Here is a 19,224-nt window from a genome sequence, read left to right on the forward strand (position 1 = left end):
CAAGATTCCTCTGGATGGCATCCCTTCCCTCAGGAGTAACAGCTGCACCACTTAACTTGGTGTCATTTGAGATGAATGACCTACTCTAAACTCAGACACTGAGGAGAGAAATTTGGCTTTAAACACTGTGTTGTTTTTTAGATAGGTAGTAAATGGATCATAGCAATAAACTTTGTAAGTTGTGTTACCTTCCTGCATTCTTCTCATTTGACATTGTGAATTGTACTCGTTACATAATGTATTATTGTTCCCAAGTTAACTACAATTGCAACCTTTCCTGTGGCCTCTCTAGACCTGTGAATAAAGTGAGGTGTTTTTACAACTATGCCATTTCTCAGGATGTAGCCCTGTGATGGGACATCTTTACCACCAAGGCAATAAATCCTGCAATTTACTGGCATCACTGCATCCACAGTAATGTCCCCTCAGTGGTAATTACAGGCTTAGGTAATAAGTAGTAAAACAATAATTGATGTGTGTGCTTTAGTCTACTAAGTCAGTCGTCCTTTAGAAATTATTTCTCTGTTACAACCAGGGAAGAAAAACATAAAGTACTAAAACTGACTGAAAATAAAAATATGTTGGCTCAAATTTGACCTTTACTTTTTAGAGACAGATGCACATGTTGATATTTAGGGATCTACCAGAGAGTACCAGAGCAGATCCAACAAAGCAAAGGTAAGAATTCCTGCAAGACATTCCTGTAGCAGCATGGAGTACCCCAAATCTTGGGCTCCTCAACGGGAGACAGACATGTTGCTCCTGGAGCAGGCCAAGTGGAGGGCAACAAAGATGATGAAGGGCCTGGAGAATCTCTCTTATGAGGAAAGGCTGAGGAAGAGGGGCCTTTTCAGTCTTGAGAAGACAAGAATAAGAGCAGATCTCATTGATGTATACAAGTATCAGAAGGGTGGGTGTCAAGAAGATGGAGGCAGGCTCTGCTCAGTAATGCCAAGCAATGGGACAAGAGGCAACAGGCAGAAACTGATGCAGAGGAAGTTCCACCTGAACATGAGGAAGAATTTTTTTACTGTCAAGCTGACCATGGACTGGAACAGGCTGCCCAGAGAGGTTGTGGAGCTTCCTTCACCAGAGATTTTCAAGAACCATCTTGATGCAATTCTATGCAATGTGCTCTAGGATGGCCCTGACTCAATAGGAAGGTTGAACTCGATGACCATTGTCACCCCTTCCAATCTTAACCATTCTGTGATTCTGTGAACAAAACACTAAAACAGTGTGCAAGGAAGAAAGAAGTGGTCTTTTCTTACCTAAACAAGTAAGAAATGTGGATGCTATTCCTGGTAGTGGTGCTGGTACACTTTAGTAGGCATCTAACAAACCAGAAAATATTTTATCACTTTTGTATCTTACGGTTCAAGACTTCAGCCTTAAGTAAGAAAAAGGATTTTTTTAAATTAATAAGAATAAAAGGAAACCATCATAGGCAGGAATGGTAAAAGGAATGAACTTTTTACTTCTTCAGCTAACATGGATCACAGTTCAAGAATATTGATTTTGGTGACTGTAGGCTATAAAAGATTAGATCTACTTTGCCCATTGGAGAAATGATAAATAAGTACCCCTGTGTAATATCTTTAAGATAATAGCTTTGTATTAGTGATCCATTCAGTCTTGGACCATGTCTGAAGGGTTCAACAGCAAAAGCTTCCTGTGGGAGGGAGCCCATGTTGGAGGAGGGGAAAGACTCTCCCTGCAGTGGCAGAAGCAATGTGTGGACTGAGTTACCCCCATGCCCCATCTCCCTGTCTCTGCAGGACAAGGAGGTAAAACTGGGAAGGAGGGAGGGGTGGAGGAAGGCGTTTTCAAGGTCTTACTTTATTTCACATTATCCTGCTCTAATTTTCTTAGTAATAAATTCAATTATTATCTCTAATTTGAGTGTGTTTTGCCTGTGACAGTATTTGGTGAGTGATCTCTCTCCGTCCTTGTCTCAATCATGAACACTTCGTTACATTTTCTCTCCCTTTCCAGCTACAGAGAGGAGCAATAGGCTTTTGTGGATGCCTGGCATCCAAACAGGCTCAACCCACTACGCCACCCAAGAGCAAGATGGATGATGAGAGATGACGCAGGTGGCAAAATACAAGGAACCAGTGAGATATTAATGACTGCTCAGAACTGCACTTGGCAGACTATTGTTCACAATGGACTTTTGCAACAAACTTTAACTCTTAGTATAAAGAGCTCTACAGGTGTTTGTAGAGGGACAGATTAAAAAATGTAAAGAACGAAACAACTGACAAAGTATTTCTCAAAATTGTGGAAGTGTGGCATAACTAGGTTTATTCACCAGTAAAGGTGAATGTCTTTTAAGGCTAGAGGAAAGACTCTTGGAATGACTGTGATAGATGACAGCTAGCATTTCTTGTACAGGAAGACTATCTTCAACATGTAACTTGGATGACAGTGCCTAGCTCATTTGTTTTCAGAAGATGAAATCACAGAATCACAGAACGGAATAGATTGGATGGGACATTAAAGATCACCTATTTCCAACCCCCCTGCCATGGGCAGGGACACCTTTCACTAGATGGGCTTATTCAGAGCCCCATCCAACATGGCCTTGAACACTTCCAGGAATGGGGCATCCACAGCTTCTCTGGACAACCTGTTAAAATGTCTCACCACCTCCTCAGTAAAGAATTTCTTCCTAATATCTAATCTAAACCTACCCTCTTTCAATTACAAGTTATTCTCCCTTGCAAATGTGTAAAGTCATTCCCTCTTGTAAAATGTGAGTGAAATATGCATATATAAGGTTCAGAGCAGAGCTGAAGTGCAGAAGATTTTTCAGCCTGAGAAGATGCAGCTGGAGTGCAGGCCCTGGGCTGGACCCAGGTAAGAACAAGACCAGAGATGTTTTCTGCTAAACTCTGTAGGAAGCACTCAGATTCGGAGGAAGGCTGGTTGCTGCTCTGTCTGGTCTGTATTTTGTTATGATGCTGATGGTTTTACGCTTCAGCAACACCAAGGGGGGGAGGCAGCAAAGAATTAAGAGCTCAATCATAGTGAGTTACTCTCCCTGTATATAAGGCAAACCAAAAACGTTTTTATGTAAAGGGAGGTGAAGTTAGATGGAGAGATTTGTATCACCATACATTTGTATGCACTCATTGCATTTTCACTGTCTAAAGGGAAAGAGGGAAGAGTCCATCCTCACTGACCTAGGTGCTTCGTCGCCCGGCAAAAAAACCCCACGAAAGCAATCCAAGCCCGTACACTGGGGCGTCAGCCCTGGTGTCTCTGCCCGGAGCTGGGGGCTTGGGGCGGGCCGCAGGGCACGTGTCTCTCCAGCGGGCCGAGAACACAAGACGGGCCCGCCGCCCCGGCCCCGGCCCCGGCCCCGATCCAGGAGCCGCCACCGCCCCGGAGCCGCGGCCCCGCCCCGCGGCGCTGGCGTAGCGCTGACGCCGGGCCCGCCCCGCCCGGGCCAGCCGGGGTAGCGGCGGGCCGGGGGCGCCGTTAGCAGCTGCTGGGCTCGCCCCGCGGCGCCCGCCCGTTCCGCCGGGCCATGCGGTAGCGGCTGCGGCGGGCCGGGCTCTCGGCGGCCATGGAGCGGCTCCCCGGCGGCCGCCGGCCCCGGCTCGTGTCCTCGCTGGGGCTGGGGCGGCGCTCCTGGGAGGTCACCTTAGACGAGGAGCAGGGGCGGCTGGCCTGGCGCGACCCCCGCCCGCCGCGCCGCGCCGGCGGTGAGTGGGGAGGGCGGGGGCCGGGGCGCACCTGCCGCGGCCTGGGGCGGGCCGGGGCCCCCGGGAGGCGCCTGCCCTCGGCGGCGGGGAAGGAAGGGCGTCCGCGGCGTCCCTGGTGCCCCGGCGCGGGTGCCGGCGGGGGCGGCCTGCGGCCAGCGCTGCCCTGGCGCCCGCGGCGGAGTCTCCGCGCCCGGGGCTCGCTGAGCATCCGGAGAGCTCCGCCGGCGTGAGCGCTTCCTGCCCTCGGGCGCCTGTGCGGCGCCTCCGGGTTCGGAATCCGACCGAGGGCGGAGGGTGGCCCGGTCCCACACGGGGCCGGACAGGGCGCTCGGAGCCGGGAGATGCAGGCGGCACCGTGCTCGGCAGGGCACTGACACTGCCGGCTGTGCTGGGCGGTGATCGGGCTGTGCCTTCCCAGACAAAGCCGAGAGCTGCTCTCGCTGAGCCGCAGCCCCTGTGAGCGAGCGCAGCCCGTCCCGCGGGTCGGGGAGCAGCCCGGCCGAGCATCCGTGCCCAGCGTGCCGCCGGGCGCCCCGGGGACACACCTGTCCGGGCACAACACACATCTGTTCGGCTACAACACATTGTTTCTTGGCGCCGCGTGTACGGAGAAGCATATAGTTTGTAATGTATTTAAAGCAGCCCTAGCAGTACATAAGAGACGTAAAAAACCTTAAAAGCAAATTTGTTTTTTTTAGTTACATTAAGGCTTGTGGTTAAAAACACTTTCATACTGGGTCAGTGTCTCAGGCAATGACTACTTTTGTTATTTGGGTTGCAGTGTTTTTGAGCTTTTTACAAAACTCTTAGCTTTCTCAGGGGCTTAGTGGAAATTTTACAAAGCAAGTTTAACTTTTGAGATTTACTGGTGTGGAAATATTTAATATAGGTTACTAGTTTGCAGTGTGGTAACAAAGATTTCTATAGTTCCCCTTTTATGCAGTTAGCATAGTGTGAATGAACAAAACTGCCAGTCTGAGAGGTCACTGATGAAAATACCTGAAAAAAATCAGATTAACTTGTGAGAATGTTTGCATATCAAACTTTCTACTGTACTTTTGACAGGTATTTTTTCAGGGTCTTTGACTTCAGTGGTTTCATATAGTAATTATTCCCATTGTTAATGTAGCCATATTAACAAGGCATGGGAACATTTGAAAATGTGTAATGTCCTTTTTTTCACAGCAGCTGCTCTAGAGTTGAAAACTGCTGTCATCCCCACTTTAGAGGTTGCAGGATCTGAGACAGACACTAATAATAGAAAGGCTGACTAGAAGCTTTATCTAAAAAAGGTTTGAATATAGATGTTTCTAATCCCTGGCAAGTCCCCAAACTTAAATAGTTAAATGGTACTTCCATTCTTACCATGTACCTTCGTTAAATATTTTTCAGATTTTATCATAATATCCTATTGGCCTGAGGCTTTTTTCAGGAAGGTGAGGGAAAAAGGAGAAAGAGAACTCAAGAATTGTAAGAATTTGATGCGACAATTTACATAACTGAGATTTGGTTATGTTTTAAGTACAACCGTTCTTATTCATAATACAAAAATAGAGTTTGTTATCCTTCCCTTGCTATTGTACAAGTAGTTTGACATAATCTAATGTTCATCAATAATACTGATGAAAAAAGTAATCAAAAATTCCTAAACTTTTCTCAGTTAAAGGAACTTTAGATTTAAGGACAAATTGATTCTTTGATTCTGCTGAACTTAAAACATTGTTGTGAAAAACAGGCTGTATACTTTTCAAAATGATATAAAATTAGTCTAGATAAAGGTACCTGGATCTTAAATTTAATATAGAAAGTTTCAAGGCCTTTTGGGATAATTGCTCCCACTAGGTAACCTAGCCCTTACTTTGGGGATAATATGGTGGGATTGTGTAAAATCCTTCTAAAAATGCCTTTGCAAAGTCACTAGGAGACTGATGTGTTGGCTAGGGCAGTGCCATTCTCCTGTCTGATGAATTCCTTTAGACCAAGCACGAGTGCCATAGACCAGCTCTCTCATGAGCACTCTGAAGTTAACAGCTGCTTGCAGTTGTGAATTCTTACTACTTTTTAAGTTGTAAGTTTTCTTGACTTGCTCCTGGTAGACCAAACAGTGTATGCACCTGCCCTGAAGCATGTTCCCAATGTCAGAATTCTGGGAGTGGTGGAAGGACAGTGGGACACAGTAAATTAGAGTTAAATATGAGTTAGAGATGAGGCAGTTTCTGGAGTAGTACCCAGCTGGAGATGCTGTAAGAGGCAAGTGTGGTTAAAGTGCAGCCACTGTCTTGTAGCACAGCTATTCACAATATTTTGGAAAATATCATGTGAAATGGCAAGAGAAAAGAGAAGAAAAAGAAATGCCTGGGTGTTCTGGAGGCACAGGTATAATTTATGTAGGGCTCAATACAATAGATAATGTACCTTCTCTTCTTTACACACTCATAAATTCATGTGTTCCCTGCATTTGAGCTTTAATTTCATCACAGTTTTGTATTATTGCTGCCCTGTTGTCTTCAAGCTCTTTTTAAGACCAAGGATGATTCATTGTGCTCTCTACAATTATTTTGGAAATATGAGTAGCATACATGACAATATATAAATAAACTTAATAATATGGAAGGTGGTTAGTTAGAAACCTATAATTTCAGAAGAGTTGCTTGACCAAGATTGGTATCTTTCTACCACTTAGCCTTTGACTACATGACTACATTGTGTCTAAATACAGACTAAATTATGGAGTATAAAAGTGCTGTATTTCTTGTTTAGTAGGTAGCTATTACAGTGAACCAGTTGTCTTTAAACTGTAAAAACTCAGCCTGCTTATTTTCAGAGCATTTATTACTGTCTTGAATTTTGGTATATAAATGAAAATTGTTTCATATATGTTTTTTCAAGGTTTTCAGACCCTGACATGTAGAGAACTAGAACTATAGGTAGGTGTAGAAGTTAAAATGTTCACCTTTCCCTGTTGCATCCAAAATCAGGAACAGATAGGAAACAACACAGACTTTGTCCTGTTTTCCAGGAAAATACATGTAGTTTTAGAGACTATGGGGAGATTCTCCTGTTTTCTCATCTCTGTACAGTGATATTTATATGCATACATGTATATATATATGTGTGTGTTTGTGTGTGTGTGTATTTAAATCCTATTCTGTCAAAATGCAGAAGTATTAATCCAGGCCAGTTCTTTTTAATGCTGTTATTTGGAAGATACCAACAACAACAAAAACATCAAATGTTTGTTCAACTCATGGTGTGTTTTTAAATTCTGAAATACAATTTCCTACTGTTAGACTTTAACAGCATCATAGTTTAAAGTTCTCTCTTCAGCTTAATCAGGTTCCTGTTTCCTGTTCTTTGATGGTTAGACATGTTTGATGGAAAAGTTTGACCTGTAAATTTTCGTGTGTTTCTCTGTTACTTTCAGCTGTGCATCTTTTTTTCCTAGGGATGCCTTCATCTTAAATTTTTTTGGATGAGCTATATTTTTCAACCTTGTTACATTTTTCCATGAGATTCAGTCATGAATCATAAATAGCATTTGCAAAGCTGGTCAGCTGAATTGTTTTATTATTTCCCTCATGTTGATGGCTGAGTCAGGTTTTTCTCAAGTAACACATGATAAAACTTTTTGTACCAAATTCATAGCAGAGTGTATATTGTACATATATACTTAGAGGTATTTCAGAAGCATTGACTAAGGTTTTATTGTGCCTGGTACTAAAAGCATTACAAGTGCAGAATGAGATTCTCCTGTCATTTTTCTAGGATTTTTTTTCTTTTTTTTTTTGCTGAAGTACAAACATGAAGGGGCTGACCAAACTAGACCCTCAGCTCTATGCATTCACTTACAGTGTGTGCTTTCTTTTAGCCTTTGTATTTCAGAATTCTCTTCCATGTGTCCTTTCCAAAACAACCGCCTGAGGAAACCTCAGTACTGGTGTTCACAGCACTGCTGTCATTCTGGTGGATTCTAAAGAAAGCTCAGTTTGATAAACAGGGCACTTAGAGAGGGTGGGCCAGCTTGGCAGCAAGGTCTGTCCAGCACCTGGTGCCTGCAGAGTGTTGGCACATCCGTGGTCAAGGTCATTTGTCATCAGTCATTCCCAGCTGGCAGCGGGCGTGTGCAGAAATGTGAACCGCGTTTCTCAGTAGGCAATGCCACAACTGCGTTGCACAGGGAGGATGTGGGGAGCAGTTGCTGCAGCTGGCATTGCCTCTTTGGAGTGTGTTGTTTTCTGGGAGATACATTATTCAAATATACTCCATTAAACAATGCATGTTCTTTAGCATACACCTTTCTGCTGGGTTGTTCCCCCCCCCCCCCTTAAGTGCATCTTACTCCCTGCTTTATAATTGAAATATTCGTAGTTGAGCAGGAAAGTTTTTATTTGGAAATGCAGAAGAAACAGTGGGAAGACATTCAATAGTATGATTTAAATATTCAAGTTGACCCAAGTTCAAATTGCTGTGCTTTGATTCAGATTATGTGATGTGAAGTAGCTGTGTGATCATAGTAGAAACTGGTCTCTTAGTTTAAAAAGTACTTGAAAGCTTATTTTAAAATAAAAGACGGAAATTTCTTTGTACAAGGCTGTACATGGTGAAATCATGGTCTTTGGATGTTTGTCACTCCTCCACAGAATTCAAATCAATTGTGATACCTTTTTTCTTCCCCCTCCTTTAGGATGTGAATTGTCAGTAGTTCTGCTCAATATCCTACCTTCTCTTATTCTAGTGTTTATTAAACCCAGATTTCTGTAGTGCATGATTGGTATAATACAATGTACCTTCTGATAGAAAGTATTCCTGTTCTCTTGCTTTTAGGTGAAGGCAAATGTTAAACCTGAAAGCTTGACCCTTCGTGTGGGCTCTAACAGCAAGTTAACTTTCAAAGTGACTGAAAATATACTTTTTCTTTAAACCTATATCCCAGCTTTTTCCTTGTTGATATTTTTAAGTCATGAGAATATGCTAGTAGTTTAAATAAATTCTAAATGCTGCTGCATCTGTGGGCCTCAGCTGAGTTTTAAGAATAAACCAAATGCTGTGATCAGCAACATTTTTGTGTTTGTGCATGGGTCTAGGTAGCCTTGAGCTGACACATTTGTGAGGGGGAAGTTTGGTCTGTAGGATACGTAGCTGGCAGTGATGAATGAACAAGTCTTGACTGGAGTTCTGAGTGAGCGCTCATAGACTCAGGAAGTGTTCTGTGGGAGTGGCAGACAGCCCTGACACACCGAAAATCTTTTCTTAATGCAGAAAAACACACTTCCCAACTGCTGGCTGCATTTTGCACAAAGAAAGCCCACTGTTAATGTGCTTACCTTGGTATTGTTTCCGTGGGGTGTTTTTTTCACCCTCTCCCACTTGCTTAATGTGAGAAAAGTGTGCGTCTAATCCAGCGTTCCGCTGATTTATCAGTTTGCTTTTAGGAAGAATGTTAAGATTAAGAGCACTGTGACCCAGAATGAGTAATGACTGGCACAGCCAGAGTGCTGAGAAGACTGTCACCTGTTTACTGTGTATTTTGTTTGGCTTTTTAACTTTTTACTCCTTTTTTGCCATACCCTTTTGTCCACCTTCTGTGGATGGTCAGCTCTCTGTCTCTAATATGCTAACCATTGACCATGGTGAAAATTTTGTCTAGAAGTTGTTGTGTACTGCTTGGCTGAATAGATTGGACTGAGCCAAGTAAAGTTCTTCATTTGATATCGTCTGAGCCCGTATTTCAAATTTTTTTCATTAATGTTGATCTTGTAGTACTGGAATAAGTAACTTTTGTGTGTGTGTGTTTTGTTAATGTGGCAATAAGGTTTTCCATGTTTTGGGAGAAACACATTAAGGTGAAGACCTTTGAGTGAACACCTTTATGCTATGTTAGTGAAACAAATGTCTCATGCTACTTGATAATACGGTAAATGCTCCAAAAGTAGCTGTGGGGAAGGACTGTAATTAGTGAAGCTGTATAATATGTGAAGCTTCAAGAGAGGCTGGGTTAGTACTATATTTTATGGGGCAGGTTTTGGTGACTAAATGGCAGATGAGGGCATTGTGTTCCTGGGAACTGGACTGTTGTGCTCCTACTGAAGGTCTCTGCTTCACATTGAAAGCTTCCTCCTTTCAGGGAAAAGGGGGTGGGGTGGGACTAAGTAGTTTGTTTGCAATGTGATGAAACAATATTCTGTGTAGCACTAAGTCAAACAGTGATAGAGATATTTGGACTGATAGAAATTCTTGAGTTCTATTCAAGCACATTAGAATTTGTTGTTACAAGCAGTAGGGAATGTTCTGAATACACGTTACTTGAGACAGCTCTGCATCTTTCTGGCCATCTGCAATTACTGGGTTCAGTAATGTGTGATTTCTGACTGCTCAAGATTGGAGTGTGCTGTCAGGACAGTGGAGTTGCTTGGTGCTTTTATGTTGCTGTGTAGTACTGAGGGATATAATCAACAGAGCTGGTATACGCACAACAGAAACTCCCCAGACTTTCACCAAAGCCAAAGGTTTACAGATGGAGAGTGGGATCTGTTCTTCACGTTTGTTCCTTTGTTTTTTTCCCCTCCCATTTTTCAGGAATCTGTTTTTCAGATTTGTAACTCCGGTGCCATAAGATTAAAAAAAATACATATAAATTAAGAATATTTACTTTTTGCCTTTTTTTTGCCATGTCTCTGAAGAGATTTGCTGGAAAATCAAAACAGTCATGCAACTATCAGAGGGGGAACACCAAATTAGGAGAGCTTATAAGTAGTTTCAAGGTTAATATAAGCTGTGTAATGTGTGCTGAGGTGTATACTCCAAAGAAATGCTTTCAGTGATACAGATTTGGAAGTACTTTAAAATCGATTAGCTATCTGTACAGTTGGACAGCTTTATTATATAAAAAATGCCTAATAAGATAATTATTTCACTTGCTGCTCCCAGCATACATTCTAATAAGTATGCACTATATACAGCTATTTCCAAAAATGTATTTAGAGCACTGTCATTTAAATTGTGATCTATATATAGTTTCTAAGATTTATAGCATATCTTTGAGGAGTAACAAAACAAATTAGCATTTGAATGCAATCTTCATAGATACAACAAGCTTTTTTCATATTTTGACATATGGATCAGTGGCAGAGCCAGTAGAAAAATAAGTAGAAGCAGTTTTGGAAAAGAAAGATTAAAAAATGTACTTCCTTTCCTTTATTGTTCCATCTCTGTTCTGTATTTCTTTTTCTTTGGATAAATGTATGGGTTAATCATATTAGCAGATTTTTTATTTGTTAGGAAGACCAAATAACTGTTACTGTCCAGTACTAGATATAGTTTTAGTATGTACTTACTGTATATACTGTGTATATACAGTAAGTGCATACGGAATCATACATCTCAGAGTTTATCTCTGCTCTTGGATCTTTATAACAACATTATGTGACTGCTGCACTTCCCTGTTGTGCCTTGAGTATAGTAAATATTATAAGCTGTGAAATGTGTTTTTAAGTTGAAACATTCAAATACAGCCAGATTCCTAAATGACCACAGAGTAAAGTTTGAAGGTTACATTTCTTTTGAATTATGCTAAAAAATTCAGGGAAGATAAAATTTCAAAATGGGTATAAATCACGTCAAATACCAAAACCCCTTGAGTGAGTAGTCCACCAATTGTCAATACATGTGATGATATGTAAAGACTCTTTTGACTAAACCAATTAAATAGTGGCAAATGAATTGCAATAATCACTCTGAAGAGGTTAGGGAAACTTTTCACTCATTTTGCATTTCTCACCACTTCCACTGTACTGCTGCAAGACAGTGAGGAAAATGAAATGTAGAATAAACCCTGGTAACAATGGTATTATTGTCTGTATTTTATGTGTCAAATATCTTGGTATCGCTCCCTTTGTACGTGAGAGAAGCAAGAATATTATAATTCTTATTATATAAGAGATTATTTACATAAGACTATATTATTATAATAATATAAATCTTTTATACAGGTGTACGCATACAGAGGGTACTTGCTTGTACATAAATACAAAGCATATGTTAGAAGTTTCACTTTTTTGAGATGAAGTAACAACAGAACAGTGTTGAAATCAGTAATGGAAATGAGACAAAAGTGTTCAATTTGACAGGAGTTAAGAAGTCTGAGATGATGTTTAGGAACTATAGGAGAAAAGAGAATGAGGTTGGAGGAAATTATTTCATAGTCTGAGAACAAGAGGCCTTTAGTTCTGAAAAACAGTAGGTTTTAAGTTGATGCGAGGAAAATATTTCACACCACATAAACATAACATCTAGAATTCTCTTCTTAAGAGATACTAAACTTTAAAAGCTTAGTGGGATTTAAAATCTTAAGAATTCATATGAATCCCCTTCTTTCATAAGCCAGATACTTACTTGACAATAAATAGCCTTTGTAGTCTGTGCTCTAGATTTAGTTGCACATTCTTTGAAATAGCTTGTGCTGTTCACTGTCAAGTATCTGGACTAGGCCTCACAGAAGGGGCAGTTTAATTACTCTGAAATCAATGTTGCTGGATTTTGGCTTCATGCAAAAATATTTTTATACATCAAATACCTTATTTTCTGAGAAGTCATAGGCATTTAAAATACTGTTTTGGGTAGTTGGTAGGTGGTGATGGATTATGTGCTTTGGCTAAAGACAATTCAGAAAATTTCTAGTTATGCTCTTGGTTGTGCTTATTGAGCAACTGCTCTAATCATATATCTGTATCATATTAGTTATAGTAATAATCATTCAGGTGATGTTTGAAGATTCTAACATGTAAGATCTTGTGTTCATACAGAAAACTGTTTTGTACCCATCTCTGAGATCATTGCTGTAGAGGAAACTGAGTTTAACAAGAAACAACGTAACATTGGCAGATGGCAAAAAATGGCAAAGCTACATGCTTTCACAGGTAAGGCAAATAAGTCTCTGGATGCTTGTGCTTGCCATTCTGTGAAGGTAGTTTAAGGAAGACTCAAAAGGAATTGTCAAAGTTTTGGAGTTTTTTTAACAGAAATGATGCGTTGAAAAAAACTCCACATCCAAAAAACCCAAAGAAAACAAAAACAACACCCAAAAAAAACACCATAAAAGAGCCCCCCAAAAAATTTTACAAAAATCCCCAACAAAATCCCAAACTGAAATAAACTCAAGCAAAAGTACCACAAAAGACAAACAAAAGAAACCCCACCAAAAATCTGTTGGTTTATATTTCAAGATCCTTATTTGGAAAATAGAACTCTTCCTTTAAGATCACATGCTGTGTTTAGCTATTTTTTAATGAATTTAAAATTAATGTCTGAATGTTCACCCTGGAGTCTTTCTGCTGCTGAATGACTGCTGCAGGACACCTGCTTTCTACTTCTTGACCAGAAGATTGAGAGAGGGTGAAAGAATGAGTCCTAAATGTTTTTAAATTACCCCTAACCATCAGGATGTATGCCTGAAAGTTACTTTGTATAATTGGCTGCATTCTTAAAACAAAGTGCCAGAAATATGTGTCTGGTTTGGGAAAAGACTGATAACTTCTGTGCTAAAATGATGTCATGCCAGAATTTTATGCTGTTCTTTCCTCACCTTTAGTTCTCCAGTAAGAGTGATTTGAGATACTGTATATGAAGTGTAAGTATAAGGTTTTAATCCATAAGAAAACAAAATATTTTTTTCTCAAATTCCAGCTTTATAGAATAAATTCACCCTGTTGGTTACATGAGAGTTGATGTCAGCATGGCTTATCTTCTTAAGCTTGTGGCTTTTTATGTAGATTTTGCAGACTTTAATACAGATAATATGTAAACTCACTGAACTTCTGAACAAGTCTGTCTATAATAAGTTGATGAGACATGGCTTCTTTAAAAAGAAGTCTTTGTTTGGGTTTTGCTTGTTAGCAAGTGTTTTCATTTATGTTTTCATTTGGACTCTACAAATATGCTGGTCATACTCTGAATACTTCTGTCATTTGTAGAAGTGTGTAGTGGAGGTTAATTACAGGTCAGTATTTTGGAGATCTTTCTGAAATGCAGTTTTCGTTTCACAGAACCATCTCATTATGTTGGGTTTTTTTTGTTTGTTTGCTGTTTTTTTGAATTTAAATAGTGCATTATGTGAAGAAAGCCCGAAATCACCGCTGGCGGTGCAGTGCTGCGACGTTCTGGTGTGTTGATGAGCACTTATGTAATCAGTGGACACAGGCACTGAAGGAACTACTTGAAATGCAGAGTAAGTTTGAATAAACTATGAACATTTGCACCATCATTTTGGAGGCTTGTACATCGATCAGTGTTATTTTGAAATATCTGCTTTTTTAACTCTTAAGAGCAGCTTATGCTCAAAAATTGAGGGAGCCAAGAGTTGAAGTGTTTCCTTATCACTACTTAATCTTATGTGTTCACTGAGTTTTACTGAGTGCTTTAATCAGTCAAGACTGTTTGTGTCATACAATTTTGCCCAGATATAAATTATTTTCACAAAATAAAGTCACATTGGAAGCTTAGCATAGGCTTGAAATGATTGTAGCTTTGGAAAAAGTAATGGGCAGATGTGAGCTCAGGGATTTAAGGTACTCTAGAGATTTGAGGTCAAGGACTGTAGCAATTGGAAGATTTATGGGTGTGTTTCACCTTTCTAGACTCTGTCATCAAGAAAATGTGTTTTACGTAATAAGAGTTCCCATTAATAATTTCTGAGACTGTTGGGCATCTACTTCATGGGAGGTTAAAAGTAATTTTGAAGGCATTATTCCTGAAAGAGATACCTTGAAAGATGTCAAGAAGCAGCAGGAGCAGAGAAACTGACAGAAATGAGGTCAAGGCTGATCATAGTAGAGGCAGTGCCTTGCTGACCAGGGTCCCACTGTATCTGAGCAGGGATAGGGATGGATACAGGTCCAGTTTACAGCCCAGGTGAGATAAAGTAATTGGGTCCATCCAGGGAGGCTGGAGTGGAACAGCTGGAGCTGGACATGGGATTAGGGATGAGCTCCCTACTACAAGGTAGGTCTGAGGCCCATCTGTGATACAGAGCTGGAGAAGGGATTGGATACAAGTACACCTACAGTGGGACTTGAGCAAATATTCAAGGCTTACAGAATTAAAATGAGTATTTTAGAAAAACTGTTTTGAACAGGCAATGGAAGCATTATTCATGGTTTGGTTGTTTTTTTTTTGTACACATTACACAAGGTGCATCTGTCCTTTTTAAAAAATGGGGTATCTGTACCCATTCAGTACACGTGTGAGAAATGTGGCCTGAGCAGTCAATTCATTTGAATGCAGTTGTTCATTTTATTGGTAACAAATTCTTTTAGGAAAGGGAATATTTTCTCAGATGGGCAGAAGAGTGCTTTGAGTGTACAGCAGATTTAAACCACTCAGTCATTCTAGCTTGGGTGGATTTGTTGTAAAAGTGTGCTGATGTAATAATCTGATATTCTTTCCTTTTAAACTAATAATCTAGAATGCCATTTGAGGAAATATGTTAATGTTTTTGTCTGCTTCATGAAAAAGAAGGTCTCTCCGGTGCAGCAAGCATTACTGTTTTGTATCTCTGTTAATACAGAGGTGTAATAATTGTTTTAATTCACACTACTAATGTAAATCCATAACTGTTTGGACAAATTTGAGATAGTAATATCAAAGGTGCTTTTGGAGGGGGGAAGGGGTAACACTTTGGGGCAACTGACACTGTAGGACAAGCACTTACTGTGCAGCATGTAGTTTTGTGAGGCGTTCTTAGTGTGACTTGATCACAGAAAGGAAATGGATTTTAAACCATGTTATTAAAAAAAGAAGTTTAAATAAATTTATGTGAAAGTATTTTTATGTATGCTTCACTTACAAGTGGCTTTGTTGTTGCTGCCCTTTTTGTCTTCTATGCCCATAATACTCATGTAATTAGAGTAACTTGTGTAGTGGGAAGGTACTGCAAGAATGACAAATAACAATGTAAGATAGGGAGTTGAAATGATTCTGAATTTCATTGGCTGTCTTACTAACAATTTGTTAAATACTGTTGATACCAGTATAATAAAGAGAGCAGATGAGGCAGGTTTTTATAGCTCTTTGTTAAAGAGTTACAGGTCTATTAGGCTGTGTTTGCTTTGTTAATAGGTTGGGTTTGTATGGCTTGATGAATTTTTTTGTTTGTGTACAAAAGCAGTGCACTATGGTTTTCCTTACTGCAGAGTCTAGACCAAAGCAGCTGCTTGTGTATATTAATCCCTTTGGAGGAAAAAGACAAGGCAAGAGGATTTATGAACAGAAAGTTGCTCCACTCTTCAGTCTGGCTTCTATATCCACTGATGTTGTTGGTGAGTAATGAGTACTTTAATTTCTTAATAAGCACAGTTTGAACTCTGAAACAATCCTGAGTAGCTGAAATTCTTTCTGTTAGTGACCTTTTCTCACTAAGGAAATGAAAGAAAATGGTAGAGAACGCCATTTATCTGGCTACCTGTGCTTTACTTAGGAAACAACCTTCTATCAGCTCCCTGCTTACTAAAATAAAACTTCTTGTGGTCCTGAGCTATTTGAGCTCTAAATAAAAGATTCTGCCTTTCTCCTCTTTTTCAGTTTCACTGTTAAAACTAATAGATCATTTGCACAATTTTTACTGAAATATTTTTCCATATGCACTATGTATGTCTCCTTAATTCTTTCCCTGGCAAAAATCTTTTGAGACACATCTTATGGACAGGCTGCTTTATAGTCACATTGGTAATAGAATCATGGTTATTAATGAATTTATTTTTATAATTCTATATTATGTATACACCTTTATAGTAGTTTTTGATAATAAATTCTAATGTGTTTATTTCTTCACAGTAACTGAACATGCTAACCATGCTAAGGACAACTTATTTGAAGTTAATATTTATAAATATGATGGGTAAGTAAATTTGCTTGCCTTTTTTTTATTATTTTTGAGCCAATAATTATGTAATTGGTCTGTTCCTGTCTCTAATTTAAAAGGGTAGCCTTCATTACTAATACATTTATTGCAACAGCTGAAAGTCCTGGGGCATGTTCCTTTTTGTAGGAGATCCACATTTAGGAGTATAAAAAGAAAAGTAAACTGTTTCAGTAAACTTGTTCAACACAATAGATTTGAGCATAGTGTAACAATGTTTGCATGAGATTTGTGTTCAAAAGATGAATGTTAGATTAATTCTGCTCAGTTGAGCATTCTGTTATAGCTCAAGAGCTACCCAGAAATGTTTAGCAGTCTTGACATACTTGAGTTCAGAACCCTGCACCAGTAGCATTCAGCCTGTGTGTAAAAACATGGACTGTTCAGAAATGTTTCAGGTGGTTCCTCTTGCTGTATATGACTGTTCAATAGTGCCTGCAGTGTGGCTACATTTATTTGCATTTCTTCTGTTTTAAAGTTATTGCTTTAAAAGAAGGTCTGACTGAATGGTGATCTTACATTCTATTATTAAGTCTGCTGTAGAAGCAGAATATTTTAATACAAATGCTATCGTAATTTCAGTTTCCAGTCCATGACATGAAAGTTACATGTCTGAAAAAACATGAAAATATATGCAGATAAGCTCTCATAACTACAGTATTTTAGAATTCTTTTTTGTGCCTGTTGACAGGTACATTTAAACTGCTAAGTTGCAAAACGAAAACACATTGAGTCTTTTCAGAGTACTTTTGCTGTGGTACTTTGCTGCATACATTGTGTGTGTTAGGAAAGAGTGTTAGTATGAAATGACATTCGTAGGCTGAGTTCCCAGACTTCACCTGCTTTAAAATTACTTGCCTTCAAATAAACAGTTTTGTCTATAACTGATTTTTCTTAATTTTTCAAAAGTTCAAGGAAGGGAAGCATTGATCCTAGATAAACCTAGTTAGTTGTTATTTTTCCTTTTCATTTGATCTGTGATTTGACATAAATGTACTTATGGTTGGTGAAATTTCAATACAGAGCAGAAAAGGAGGCAAATGAACCCATGTCCACTCCTAGCAAATTGTTTTTTACAGGAAGTGGCAGTGACCAGTTGTGGTAGTATCTGAAGTGGTTTTGGCAGATTCAGTCTCGTGTTGTAGAAATTTTTTTCCTTTGGGTTTTTTGTTTGTTTGTTTTGGGAGTTTTTTGGGTGTTTTTCTTGGTCTCTCTAGCAATCCAAGATGCTCAATAGGCCAGAACTGCATCTTTTTAGACTCTTGGGATTCTTCTGTTCCTGAGTTAGGCCTGAGTGGCAGTTTGCTTGGGATCTGCAGCCTGTCTTTCCAAGCCTAACTTTTGTCCATCACATGCAACTCTTTTTCTGTGGTCAGCAGTGATGTTAGGAAGGACTTCCTGAATTAAAACTACTTTTTAAATAGCTGATTAAGTGGTTATCTTGAAAATTTAGAAATGGTTGAACCACATAAATATGTGTTTCTTCAGGTTTGACTTTCCTCACATAGAGTAAAAGGTTCTTTGGATTCCTGCATCTAACTGGTGTTCAGCTGTCCTTGTAGACTGGTTCTGATGTGTGGCTTTCCCTTCATTCAGTGATGAATTTCTTCATTTCATCTCCAGATTCTCTATTTGGCAAAACCATACATGGAATTCTGCAAGTAGATACAGGATTCTTAATGATAATTGCTTTGCTTCTTTTCAAATGTTTTACTTTAGACAGCTGATTTAAATATCTTATGTGTGTTTCCTGTTTTTTCTTCCTATTTTACCTTATAGGAATAAGGTATTCCTATTTTGCCTTATAGGAATTTCTTACAGTGTAGTCACCTAATAGCTCAATGATAGAACAGCTTTTCTTTAAGCACAGTTATTTAAAGTACTCATTTGGTTACAGCATAGCAGGGTTTTGTGCATCACTGTGCAGAACAATTAGAACATACTGTAATATCATGCAGGTAACAGCCATGTTTGGAAGCAGTGACACATAGCACTGTGCTTTCTTATACACATATATATTTGTTATATATACACATATATACACACATATATTTGTTCCACAGGCCTTTGTGAAATTGTTTCTGGTTGGGGTTTTTTCCCTACTTTTTGAGTTAGTTCATAGAATGGCTGAGATAAGAAGGGACTGTAGTTCTTTAAAAACTCAATTTACTTGTGGGTTTCCTTCTGAAGTCCTCTAGCAGATGTGGTTTGCTGTTGTCATCTATGTAAAAAGTGAAATGCTCTCCCTCTAGCAAAATAAAGCCAACAAGAAACAATCACTCTAAGAGGCTTCTTTCAGATGTTCTTCACTAGGGCCCTTCACATGCGCAGTATATGTCTGACTTGTACATTGGTCTTCTGATATTTCCTGTGAATTTGGTTGTGCTGTTACTGCATATGTGAAGTTTTTATCAAATTTACCTTTGGTAGATATAGACATTGATATAACTGTCCCCTCTGAGTCTGGATATAGTGTTTGTTATAGATGATCAAAGGGCTGGAACACCTCTACTGTGAAGACAGTTTGGGAGAGCTGAGCTTGTTGAGCCTGAAGAAGGGAATGCTCCAGGGAGACTTTAGAGCACATTTCAGTACCTCAAG

The 19,224-nt window shown here is 39.5% G+C and overlaps 1 protein-coding gene across 1 annotated transcript in view; it reads left to right on the forward strand.

Moving 5' to 3' along the window:
* The first annotated feature begins 3,473 nt into the window (after positions 1-3,473).
* The window catches only part of CERK (ceramide kinase), a 41,265-nt gene continuing 25,514 nt past the window's right edge, over positions 3,474-19,224 (forward strand). The window contains exons 1-5 of the mRNA XM_064702798.1: positions 3,474-3,713; positions 12,515-12,628; positions 13,813-13,935; positions 15,899-16,024; positions 16,539-16,602. Coding sequence (XP_064558868.1) covers positions 3,575-3,713; positions 12,515-12,628; positions 13,813-13,935; positions 15,899-16,024; positions 16,539-16,602 — 566 coding nt within the window. The 5' untranslated portion in view covers positions 3,474-3,574. The remainder of the gene's footprint in view (positions 3,714-12,514; positions 12,629-13,812; positions 13,936-15,898; positions 16,025-16,538; positions 16,603-19,224) is intronic.

The sequence above is a fragment of the Zonotrichia leucophrys genome, chromosome 1A (assembly GCF_028769735.1).
Source record: "Zonotrichia leucophrys gambelii isolate GWCS_2022_RI chromosome 1A, RI_Zleu_2.0, whole genome shotgun sequence".
In the NCBI taxonomy this organism is placed as follows: domain Eukaryota; kingdom Metazoa; phylum Chordata; class Aves; order Passeriformes; family Passerellidae; genus Zonotrichia; species Zonotrichia leucophrys.